At 51.6% G+C, this 11590-nt stretch overlaps 1 protein-coding gene across 3 annotated transcripts in view; it reads right to left on the reverse strand.

Moving 5' to 3' along the window:
- GRIN1 (glutamate ionotropic receptor NMDA type subunit 1) overlaps positions 1 to 9321 on the reverse strand; it is a 29049-nt gene extending 19728 nt beyond the window's left edge. For all 3 annotated transcript variants that reach the window (XM_010720718.3, XM_010720719.3, XM_010720720.1), the window contains exons 1-2: positions 9220 to 9321; positions 4120 to 4296 (exon numbers count right to left, since the gene is read on the reverse strand). In XM_010720718.3, coding sequence (XP_010719020.1) covers positions 4120 to 4296; positions 9220 to 9240 — 198 coding nt within the window. In that variant the 5' untranslated portion in view covers positions 9241 to 9321. The remainder of the gene's footprint in view (positions 1 to 4119; positions 4297 to 9219) is intronic.
- Between the last annotated feature and the right edge of the window lie 2269 nt (positions 9322 to 11590).

An 11590-nucleotide genomic window follows, 5' to 3' on the forward strand; every position in this document is an offset into this window, starting at 1 on the left:
TTTTTATTTTTTCTGGTGGCTGTGGCTATTTTTCATTTGCTAGTTAGGTTGGTGGGCGGCGTGCATTTCCATGCATATATACCTTGGGTCCTCGCTTGTTGTCATAGGAAAGTTGGTCGAGGTTTTCATAGTTCCTTTTTTACTCTGATGAATAATGTGCACAGAGAAAATATGTAGACACAGAAGAATATTATAAACAGTTGAAAATGACGTGTAGTAAAGCAATCCAACATCCACCTCCTCCTCCACTGTTTGCTAAAGGGTCTCTATAACGCTGGAGCTCGCAAAAACCACTATCAGGAGAGAGTGCCTCAGCTCTCGCGGGAGCGTCACGGTGCAAAGCAAGCCTGAGTGTCACAGCTGTCGCGACGCAGTTGCATTTCCCTTTGGGACTGGGGAATTCTTCAGCAAGAAATTTTTATCTTAAGCTCAGAAACAATCTATGCATCTCTAAGGGCCTAAGTGGTGGGAATTCCATGGAATTACTGTGGAAGTAAAGGACAAAATGTTGTGTACGGAAAGTGCTGGATAAACACAAGCTGTTACAATCAATAGCATTAGCATTGCTACCGTTACTATTACCATTACCATCCTGTTTGCCCTAAGAGAGTTCACAGCAAGTGAGGAGCTGAGCTTCACCTCCTGCAAGGAGGGAGCAGTGTTTTGGAGCTCAGATGTCATCCAAAAGAGAGAGGAAAAAAGCTGGCTAGGTCCTGTGTTGGCTCAAAGCATGGCAATATGAAGCAATGGTGACCATGGGATGACACTGTGGCTGTTATTTGGTGCTCTGGGGGCACCGGGTGGCTTTGTAGCACATGAGTGGCCTCGGGAGCTGCTGGGGACTGGGGGCCTGTCCCCATGCATCATCTTGTGGTCCTGTCAGTGACAACCTGAAAGCACCTGCAGGACAGCTCTTGGCAGTTTTTGGTGGGACAGTCTGACCCCTTCTTCTCAGCCCCTTCCTAACCATCTGGGCATCCCTAACCTGCATGTATGGGACACGGCTCTACTCCAATCTCCACTTTGCAGCATCTTATGGCAACTGATTTCTGCCAGGAACCCGACCCTTTGCACCCCTGTAACACCAGGGTTCCATTTCCGAGGTCGATCCTGAGGCAGTCAGCGTCTGCTTCTGCATCTTGCTTTCCACACTAAACAGCTTGCTTCTTCCTGAGCTCTCTGGCCAGTCTTCAGCTTCGCCAGCTCTCCTGTCTGTGCAGTTCTGTGATTGTTCCATTCCTCTCCTCAGATACTTTTCACCATTCTAAGAAGTCGGGATCTTGCAAGGAAAAGAATCTGAGAAGGAAAAATGTGTTCCAAGCTCCGCCTTCATTCTAGGTGCCATTCATGGTGGGAATTTCTGCAAGTGCTTCTTCGAGTCTGCTCAGATCACAGTGAGACTTGGAGGAACACTGCCTTTGAGGAGAGCAGGGCTGCAGCAGGACAGCATGAACACTCTCCAGAGGGGAGACGTTGGCTGTTTTCCTTCAGGTGCCATCAGTTTGACTGGAAACCTGGTCATCCATTCTTCAGCCGCCAGATCTGATTGAGTTCATGTGTCTGGGGTGTGCTGGCAACTCAAGTGGAGCCGGTCAGCAAAGTGAAGCAAAGTCTTGGGCCCAACACAATTGGATCTAATGGCATCTGATCACTTCTACCTCCCCCTGTCCCCATCTCTAATGTAGTGACCAGCAATGGCAATGTCTCTTCTCTTTCCAGTTTTTGGTGTTGTTCCACAGCACTTCCCTACTCCTCAGCGCACGTTTCACGTAGGGACCCACAATATCAAAATTCACTCTCCACATTCTCCAACATAAACTTAAAAATTACTGTTGCATGAACATCGCAGTCTCAGAGGAAGGGAGCTGCCACATCAGGGACTTGCCATATGTGACCTGGACAGACTCTGATGTTCACAGCATCTTGTACCCAAACTGAACCCAAGCAGCGGTGGAGGTCAGTGAGTTCTGAGCTGTACAGCTCAGGATGAAGCAGCAGACCCTGGGGAAGTTTCTGCAGACATCTCAGGCAAGTTTAGCACATGCAGAGTACCAGGGCTGGCCAATGCTGCGTTCCAAGCACCTGTTCGAAGCATTTATCCATGTCTGAGGAACACCACGGCCTGACGCTGACTCCAGGATACAAGTCATGGTAGGATCCAGGTGAGGCACAGCAAATCTCTCAGGTCCTTGGGAGCTTCATGCTTTGAAGAGGTCAGAGCTGCTCTCCTGCCTGCTCCTCCTAGGGTCCAGGCTGCACCAGAAGAGGTTAGAGAGGGATCTATGACATTACCTCACAGCATAAAGTGAGCACACCAGTGATTAGAAGAGTAATGAGGCAGCAGAAGAGACTCAGGAAGAAGGGAATGCTCTGATGGGAATAGCTATTACCCTTCAGAGCAGCCAGGCCAGCCAGTTGGTCACTACAAGTTCTCTAAGGGAAAGAGAAATGAGAGTTTGTGGCAGACCCCAAAAGGAAGATGTAGTGACCCACCACCACAGAGCACAAGTCCCAGTCTGGTGGATGGCCAGGACATCTGGAGCAGCTCCATGGCTTCCACGAGACACCAAGACGTCACAGATTCAGACGCAGGGCAGGTCTGCCCTGCCTTTCAAACCAAGATCTCAAAGGCTTTCCTGTTTGATGGGCAAGCAAAGAAGAAATTCACCTCGTGTCTGGAAGCATGGAACTTGGTGAGAAGAGTGCAGGCATCAGAGGGAGCAGAAAACGACGCATAGGAGCTGCAGGAAAATAGCAGGTGGAAAGCAAAAGATGCAAGATAAGGAAGAGCAGACTTACAGCAGGAACAGCGCTTCTACAGACATCTCTTGGACACTGAAAGAGGTGTTGGGGAGGAACATGGTCCTGCTCTGACCCAACAGAAAGGTGCCTTTAGAGGCAGGAGGATGCCATGCTCAGTGGCACACCAGTGGCTCATGTGGCTCGGACTGCAGCAAGGGTGAAACTTCTTGGAGTCAAGCGCCAAAACAAAAGCCTGTTGGTCAGCATGGACCTCTGCACCAGTGGTTCCTTCAGTGGCTTGACAAGAGGTGACTGCTCTCAACTCGGATGCCAGCTCCGAGCACAAGATGCATCTACAACCACATCTCCTTAGCATCTGACTGCCAAACATCCAGCAGTCACTGGTGGGACTGGAAGAGAGCGGACTGGGTCCCTGCCTGTGAGCCAGGAGGGAGATGGAAGGAATGGTGCCAGCCCTGAGGCTACTGGAGGTGGCTCAAAGAGGACCTAGCACTGCTTCAAGCCAGATGACGTGCCGAGACTTCGCCCCTCGGGACAGGCTGCTCCATGCTTTCCAGGTAGGTGGCTGCCTTTGAACAACTGCAGCCAACCAGCTCTCTGCGTTGTCCTTTCCTGCTCGTCTTGAATGCTTGCTTGGTCCCATCACTCAGGTCGGTGGTCGTCCCTGCCAGATTTCTGGCAGGTTTGGGGTCCTCCCCTGCCTTCCTCCCTGCTGCCTGCATGCTCTGGGTGCAGGTGCCACACACCTCCTCGATAAAGCTGCACCCGTGAGCCTCAACCACACCCTGGTGACAGTATGGGGTGTCAGGAAAGCAGTGTTTAGCGTGTGCTTCAATGGAGATGGGAACGGGCACCAGCCTAACGCCTCGGAGCCGACAGCTTTATAGAGAGGGTGCGTGACACCTCCGCGCATCAACGCGCCGGCCGCCCTCACCCCTCCTACCACTAAGGTGAGCACCAGTTTGCCAATTCAGAAGCTGCTTTCTGGGTTGGTTTGGCACTGCTGGATGGGTTGTAAGTGGGGCAGGTGCTTCCCTAAGCTGAGCGACTGGTCCTCTCCTTAGGTGGGACTCTTGGGCGAGGCATTTGCAGAGCTCCAGGTTATCCTTCCCTTCATTTTGTAGTCGATTTACATGTAGGAGATTTTGACCATGGCAAAGCAAGTGAAATGAATAAAGTACAAAGTTCTGTCAGGTACTAGTCAGACACTGTTGATGCTTTAAGCATGTTAGCCATGTTACAATGGAAAGAAAAGGTGTTTTACATACAGAAATCTACATACATACAACAGCCCGAGACTTCTAGTTTTGTTGTTGTTGCTTAAACAAAGCTACAAGACAATGTTCAGGAACTGACCTTGGACTCTCTCTCCTCCAAGAGGGTCTCCAGCTTCTTTTGTGCAGCACGACCTTCGTGGTCGTCGCTGACTATCAGAATGACGTGATTCCAGTTGAAGACTCTCATCATCTCAAACCAGACGTTGGCCTGGTGAGAGTATGGTGGGACCGTGCGCAAAAAGGACAGGTGGATACTCTGCAAGGAAGAACAAGAGCTCAACATAGACTGGTGTGGGTCAGCTGCCAGTGTGCATCTCAGGGACCGGGTTTGCATGGACAGGGCTGTGAACACAAGGCCAAAGGGACAAAGTTCTGTGTAATCCTCTGGGTTGCACACCTTCAGATAGAATCATGGAACCACAGAATCATTAAGGTTGGAAAAGACTCTAAGGTCATCTGGCATCCACCTATCACCGACTTTGCTCAGTAAACCATGTTCCTTAGTACTGCATCTCCACAATTGTTGAACACTTCCAGGGACAGCGACTGCCCTGCCTCCTTGTGCAGCCTGTTCCAGTGCCCAACCATGCTCTCAGAGAAGAATTGTTTCCTAAAAAAAATACATGGCTCCTACATTCCTTTCTTTCAGCTGAGAAGCAAACCTTGGCTATGATTTCATGCTTTTCTGTGGTCAATTCATTGCATAGGAGAGAGGGTTTTTTGCTTTGTTGCCCACAAATACGTGGTGAAGAACAACCTACCCAGGAACAAACTGTCAGAAACATTCAGTGCAAATATAGCTTCTCCTTTTGCTTATCCAAAAATATTACAGAGCTGTGGGCACTGAAGGGAAAACTTTGCCTTCAGAGCATGGTAAGGAGCAGCTGCAGGTACATGCAGGTATACAGCGGCCATTTGTCAGGAGGAAAGCTCAGAGAAGCAGTTTTATAACTTGCTGTTGGGCTGTTTCTAGGTCAACTTGTTCTGCAGCAGCATGCAGGAGGAGGCAGTGCTGGACTCCTGCCCCGGCGAGCCAATTTGATTTGGTTAAAGACACCATTATGGTTGGCTGATTGAGCAATAGCGATTCCAGCTTAATTAAGTTCAGAGCTCTGTGGGGAGCAATTGGACCAAAAGCTGTAGCTAGCAGAGAGGTTTCAAAAAACACAGCTTCTCCAAAAGGCCCTGGAGTCAGCTATTAGAAAATGGCAGTGCTTATACTCAGCATGGACACTGCTCAACAAAGCAGCCCTGCGCAGGAAGGAGGCAGAGGACAGAAAGAATAGCACAGTAATGCTTGCTTTTAAGGGCTGAAAAGATCCCCGGGGCCAACCAGATCTTGTCCAGAGCTGCTCACCCAGCATGGGTCACAGGTGTCCAGCTCAGGCTGGAAGGAGAAAGGTGTTGACCACCATATATGACCACCATAGATCTCCATAGGAGGAGCAGCCAGAGCAGCCACTGCCTCTTCCACATGTGCAGCACAGAGACAAAGCCCGGTCAAACCAAGCAGCACACAGATAACAGGCACAGCTCCTGTGCTGGCCATGTCTCCATGCACAGGGACACGTGAAGGACAGTAGACAGCTGACCCAAAGCAAAGAAATGCAATGGCAAGCAGCAAAATGCCAGAGCACTGCAAACATTCCCTGATTATGGGAAGTAGAGAAGAGCTGTGGCTCTTTTCTATTGCCTCAACCATCTTGCAGCCCAGGAGCTGCAAAAACGCTGTTTGAACTGATCCTGTCTTTCTTAAGTGTTGTAAATACATACCTCAAGGTTTGGATAAACAAATTTTACCACTGAGATTTTAACCAGAAACTTGATGTAACAGTTCCACAAATGTTCTGAAATGGGGTCAGAAGGGTCTTGGGCTCATTATGAAGGTATCTCAGCTCTTGGATTAGAAAATTATAACTTTTCTGTGGGGTATTGAAAAAACAGATTGTAAATTCTGAGTTGGGATTTCAGGATGAGCAATCCCATTCTGTATTTGGAAGCATGTGGGACACCTGAGCTTCTCTGCAGAGCCCAGAGCGCATCAGAGAACTGGCAGTAAATGTCCCTAAAGGTTAACAAGTCCAACTGATGATGTGCAGGAGATGTTGAGGATCAGTTTTTGTTTGATTTAATAACAAATACACAGCAGACAACCTGGCTTTCCACAGTTCTCTTGCAAAGCCCTCTGAAACTCAGCATAGATTTCCTGGCCTTTGGGGTGGAGTATATGGGGCTGTCCTGCAAGCTATGGGATGCATTGATCAATGCATTTATTTAGTCCTTTTTTTTCTTTTTGCAGATGACTATTGTCATGTGCTTCAGCTTCCTGCAACACCTTCCTGTCTCCAACCAAAATCTGGGTGCTCAGCTCTGTGCTTCCTCACTGAGCTCTGCTTCTGGGCTAAAATATGATGGTTGGGCCTGGATCCAGCCTCCAAAGTGGGTTCAATCCAGCTGAATCCCAAGTGCAGTGGGAGCGATGGTGGTCACAAGGCTGGGGATGTGCTGGGAACTGCACAGTGCTAGTGCTGGTGGCTTTGTTGGCATGAGGATGTGTGAAGAGAGCTGAGGTTGAGAAGACACGTGGATTTGTCTGTACATGAGGCTGTGGGACCACTAGGTACTACAGGTGTGCTCACACAGGGACCGTGTGCAGGTCCATGAGTAGGAGTGGTGTCTTCTATATCTTTCTGCCTAAGGGCTCACCACAGCTCCCTGTCCACGGCTGGTACTGTGATTCTTCCTACAGGATTCATGCAACAGTATTATACTCTAGTGGGAATCATCACCAGTGCCCCTCTCAGCAGCATGCCCCAAAGTTGAGCTGTGTGGGAAATCTCAAGGAGACTTGATAGAAATCCCAACATAGGAAATTCCTAATAATTACTCAAAACCCATCAGCCAGGTGCTAAAAAGACTCTGTGAAAGGACCCTGTGTTGCTGTGCGGCCTGCTCTGCTCAGCCTGCCCACCCCTCAGAGGCACTGCAGGTATGGGAGGAAGCTGAAAGAACTGCAGTAGCTCAGTCATGTGCTGGGAGGTGGTTCAGTGGGGGCTGATGCACGAGGAGTTCAGTTGGGCTCCATTCACAGATCTCAGCCCATATGGAGCATTGGTGAAGGAACAGGGAACGGTTTCATAAGATGCACCAAGGAGACCAAACAAAGGCTGCTGAGCTGGCTGCAAGCCCATTTCTGGAACAAACACTTCTTTGAATATTAGGAGCAAGAACATTTGCTCCCCTCAGGTATCTCCACAGAAAGACTGATTGCCATGCTTGACTGGAGATGCTAGGAGACCATCAGAAGACTCTGGGAAACCTGTTTTGCGAGGTCCACGCCTCTCCTCTCAATCAGTTTAACCTTGGGAGGACCATAATTAACTCTGAATCTTCAAACCCCTGTGAAATTTAGCTAAAATTGGCTGATGCCTTCAAAACCAATCAGGGGCATGCACACAAAGTGATCGTACAAGTGTGTTTCCATAGAAACGAAGCTGAAAGCTATAATTTCCTGAATTAAAAAAAAATAAAATATCAGCATGCTGATGACTGCAAAGCCAAAAGGGAAGCAGCTGAGTGTCCCAGCGCTGCATCAGCCCATCCTGCAGAGCTGCACACCACTTCATCCCATGCCCTCACCTTTTGCTCTCCTGTTCCCTCTCCCACTTTGGTGTTCCCTCCAGTCCATGATTCAACCTCCTCGCTCCTCTCTCCACCCAACTCTTCCCTGTGCCCACATTCCTACTGGCACCACAGCTCTGCAGGGAGTGCACTGGGGCTCAAGGGGTGAGATGTTCCCTCTGCAGCCTTTCAGCTGCGCCACTGCCTGGTGGGGAGCATCTCCATACCGCTGCCATGGGCTCCCCTCCGGCTCTGAGGCAGAAAACACCTTTTAATTAGGAAAACGTGGATGAGGCTCTCATCCGCTCAGCTCAAGGTCATCATCTGGAAAGGGTAATCAGGGCTCTGCTGAGAACAAACTGGACTAACAGCACATAGGTCCCAGTTCCCTGCACGTCTCTCCTGCTGGCATTGCTAATCAAACCCAGCTCCATCCTGCAGCAGCACCAGTCCCATCTCTGCTGCCCTGGTCCCCTGCTGCCCTGGTATGCCACTCAGCCCTCCCACAGTGTCTGTTCCCCTCCCACAGTGCTGTGACCCACTGGAGTGTGCACACCCCCAGCCCCTGTCTTGTTGTGGTCAGGGATTGCTGGCCATCCTGCCACGGTTTCACCAAGCCCTGCAGCTGCTTCTGCACAGCAGCCTTGCTGGTTTGGCTCTCTGTGAGCCTCTGCTCCTCCCCTCCTGAAATTTGGCTTCATTTAGCATGTGGGTGGAGTGACTATTTTTGCACTGAACATTTGCATTTGTGAATATTCACATTTCCCAAGTAAAGGCCGATGACTCGTGCTCTGACTCGTGCTCTGCAACAGGCCTGATGTCACTCACTGAGCTCGTGCACCTGAACAAAATCTCTCACCAGGGCTGTGACAGCACACTGGGCAACCCGGCCCTGCTGCTTCTGCTCTCAGATCTCGCTGTGATGTGGAGCTGGGAGCTGAGGGCATGCAGCCAGAGAGCATCTCAGCTGAGGAGGATGGTTTGAGACACTGGAATCTGAATCCTTCTTGAGTGCTCATGGAATGGATGGGTTGAAAGAGACCATAAAGCCCATCCAGTTCCAACCCCTGCTACAGGCAGGGATACCTGCATTAGCCCAGGGTGCCTAAAGCCCCACCCAACCCAGCCTTTAGCACCCCCAGGGATAGGGCATCACTATAGGATAACACATTAGCCGATTCTATTTGCTCCCCTAATAACATCATGCGAACCCTTCCCCTTCACAGGTGCCCCACACCTAGGGAGCACTCAGAACCTCCCCCAGCCACGGGGGCAGGAATGAGTGAGAGCACTTGGCTTGGCTGGAGAGCAGCGAGCCCAACAGCCTGGCAGGGAAATGCTGCAGAAATCATCCTGCACTATGTAGGTCAACACTGGCAGCTGCGAAAAAAGGATGTTCCGGGGATGTGAGAGAGGGAGGGAGCTGCAGTTTGAACTGGAGAGGGTGGCCAGACAGACAGACACATAGATAGCGTTTAACATCATCAACCCTCCTGATGGGCACTCTTGATTTACACCACATGTATGAGGTACTAGACTAGAAACATGCATCAGTTACCTTATCAGAATATATAGACATGCGTGTTGTCAGACCAATGACAGGGATCCTGTAGAAGCCAGCTGTGTATGATACAGGTGTTGGTGTTAGGTGATCGTTGGGAGCAGGTGGGTGACTAACTAATATTGCATAGACCTGCAGGACAGGATACACGACACAAACATTATTTCACAGGAGCACATCAGCCGACGAGAGTGATTTTCCTTTTCTGCAATGTTAAAGAGCCCCACGTTAGCACAATAACAGCAATCAAATCAGCAGCAGCAAAGCAACGACTGCACTGGGGGAGGGTGGTGCGAGCCCAGTGCTTGGAGGGGATGGGGTTGCACACGTTTGGACCTTCATGGAAGTGCCATGCCAAGCTGCTCAGCTAAACTAATAACTTCCATGGATTACAGATTAAAGGGAAGCATCTCCCTTACAGTCGCACTGTGTAATGCGATTTCTTTAACCACACATTTAATACTGGGTTGTAATTCCCCTCTGAGGACTATTACATACAAAGTGGTCAGCTGGGAATCGGAGTGGGAGGAAGAGCACCAAGCCACAATGCACAGTGGCCATCTGGCTCCAGGCACATGGGAAAGCTGGGGGGACGGGGAGAGCGGTGCTAGGGCAGGAACAGCATGGGTGCTGGGTGCTGGGTGCTGGGTGCTGGACTGTACCAAAATGGGAGAAAGATGATGCCAGCGAGATCCTGCTGTGATGAGAGGGCTGGGATCCAGCAGGATCCTGGTTTCTGTCAAATGGAGTGGGAAGGAACTGGGTAAACCCCGTCGGACCCTTTGTTTGAGGAATGTCCTCTGCTGGCAGCAGGTCTCCTGCTAGGGGTGAATCTGCACAAGGACTTCAATGCCTGGAAGGAGACAGCACTTCTTCCCTCCTCCAAGCATCTGCCCTAGCACTAAGATGTGCTGTGCACCCTGCTGCAGGGCAGGATGGATGAGGAGGAGGAGGGATGGCTGGGGACAGGGACTGGGGACAGGGTGGGACGAGGGGCAGGGTTTGGAGCCCCTACCGTGGGAGAAGGGGGACATTACTGAGGGCAGAAAGTGGGGGTGTGGGGAGGCAGGAAGGGGTGCCTGTGCCCAGCACACAAGGAGTGCGTGAGGGGCTGTGTCAGCAGGGCTGGGACGTGACTTGGGGACAGGTCATTGGGTAGCAATGGGCAGGGAGAGAGGCGGGAGGCGAGGGCTGCACAGGCAGCACAGCAGCTGACCAAGAGGAGCCATTTTGCGGGGCCGGCTCAGTGGCAGTGAGCTGGGGTGGGAACAGCTGAGCCCCACAGCTCCATGGAGCCAGGATTTTGGCCATTGAGATGGCACAGCAACCCCAGCACCCTGATCCCCAGCACTGAAGCCCTCTCTGCATTGCAATGGGGCAGCAGCCCCAGCATTCACTCAGCCCATGGGGTTTACTCTGGGGACGAGGCTTAGAGGTGGTCTGGACATGGGCATCTATCAGCTGGTTACAAAATGAATCTCAGCCCTGCAAGGGACCCAACCGAGCTGCAAGGATCCCGAGCAGCCTATGGTGTCTCTGGGGATGCCTCCAGCCACCCCCACCTCCAGCTAAGGAAACCGTGTCCCAGTCACCCGCCACCTCAATCTCCCTGTCCCCTCGCTGGCTGGCTGCATGCTGGGCGTGCATGCACCCATCGTGACTGTGTGTGTGTGTCCCCATGGTGCAGGTGTTGCATGCTTTGTGTGCATCCCTGTGTACCCACGCACAGCTCTGCGGGCACCTTCTGCATGTATGCAAGGTGGGTCGGGTGTCCATGCATCCGCCCGCACATTCAGAGCCTAAGTGGGGTCAAAGCACATGCATGGCAGTGTGTGTACATGTGTGCATGTATGCTTGTGTGTGTGCGCTCCAGGTTTGTGCCCATGTGTCCCATGCATGTGGCACCGGGGGAGCAGTGATGCTGTGTGGGTGATGGGGCTGTGTGAGCTGTGGTGCAGCTGTTCAGATGTGTGCCCTGCAACGGGTGTGTGCATGCAGCATTTTATGTGTGCCCGTGCTTGCAGTGCACAGTGGGACATGCTTGTGTGGCAGCGTGTGTGCCTGTGCACTGGTGCAGTGTGTGCACACGGATGTGGCATACGTAGCGTGTGCAAAGCAGTGCTGCATGCTGTCTTCATATGCAGCATTCTGAATGTGTGCCCGTGTTTGAATGATGCACGGATGCACATGACATGTGTGCACACAGCACATCCCGCGGGCGCTCCTGCAGCGCTCCACGAGAGCACAGTGGATGTGCATGCGTGGTGCTCCCGTGTCCGCACGCAGCGTGTTCATGCCCACGCGTGCACCCACCTCTGCTCACGCCCACGGTGTGCACGCGTGTCGCCACGCGTGTGCCCGCGTGCAG

This window comes from Meleagris gallopavo, chromosome 19, assembly GCF_000146605.3.
Source record: "Meleagris gallopavo isolate NT-WF06-2002-E0010 breed Aviagen turkey brand Nicholas breeding stock chromosome 19, Turkey_5.1, whole genome shotgun sequence".
NCBI lineage: Eukaryota > Metazoa > Chordata > Aves > Galliformes > Phasianidae > Meleagris > Meleagris gallopavo.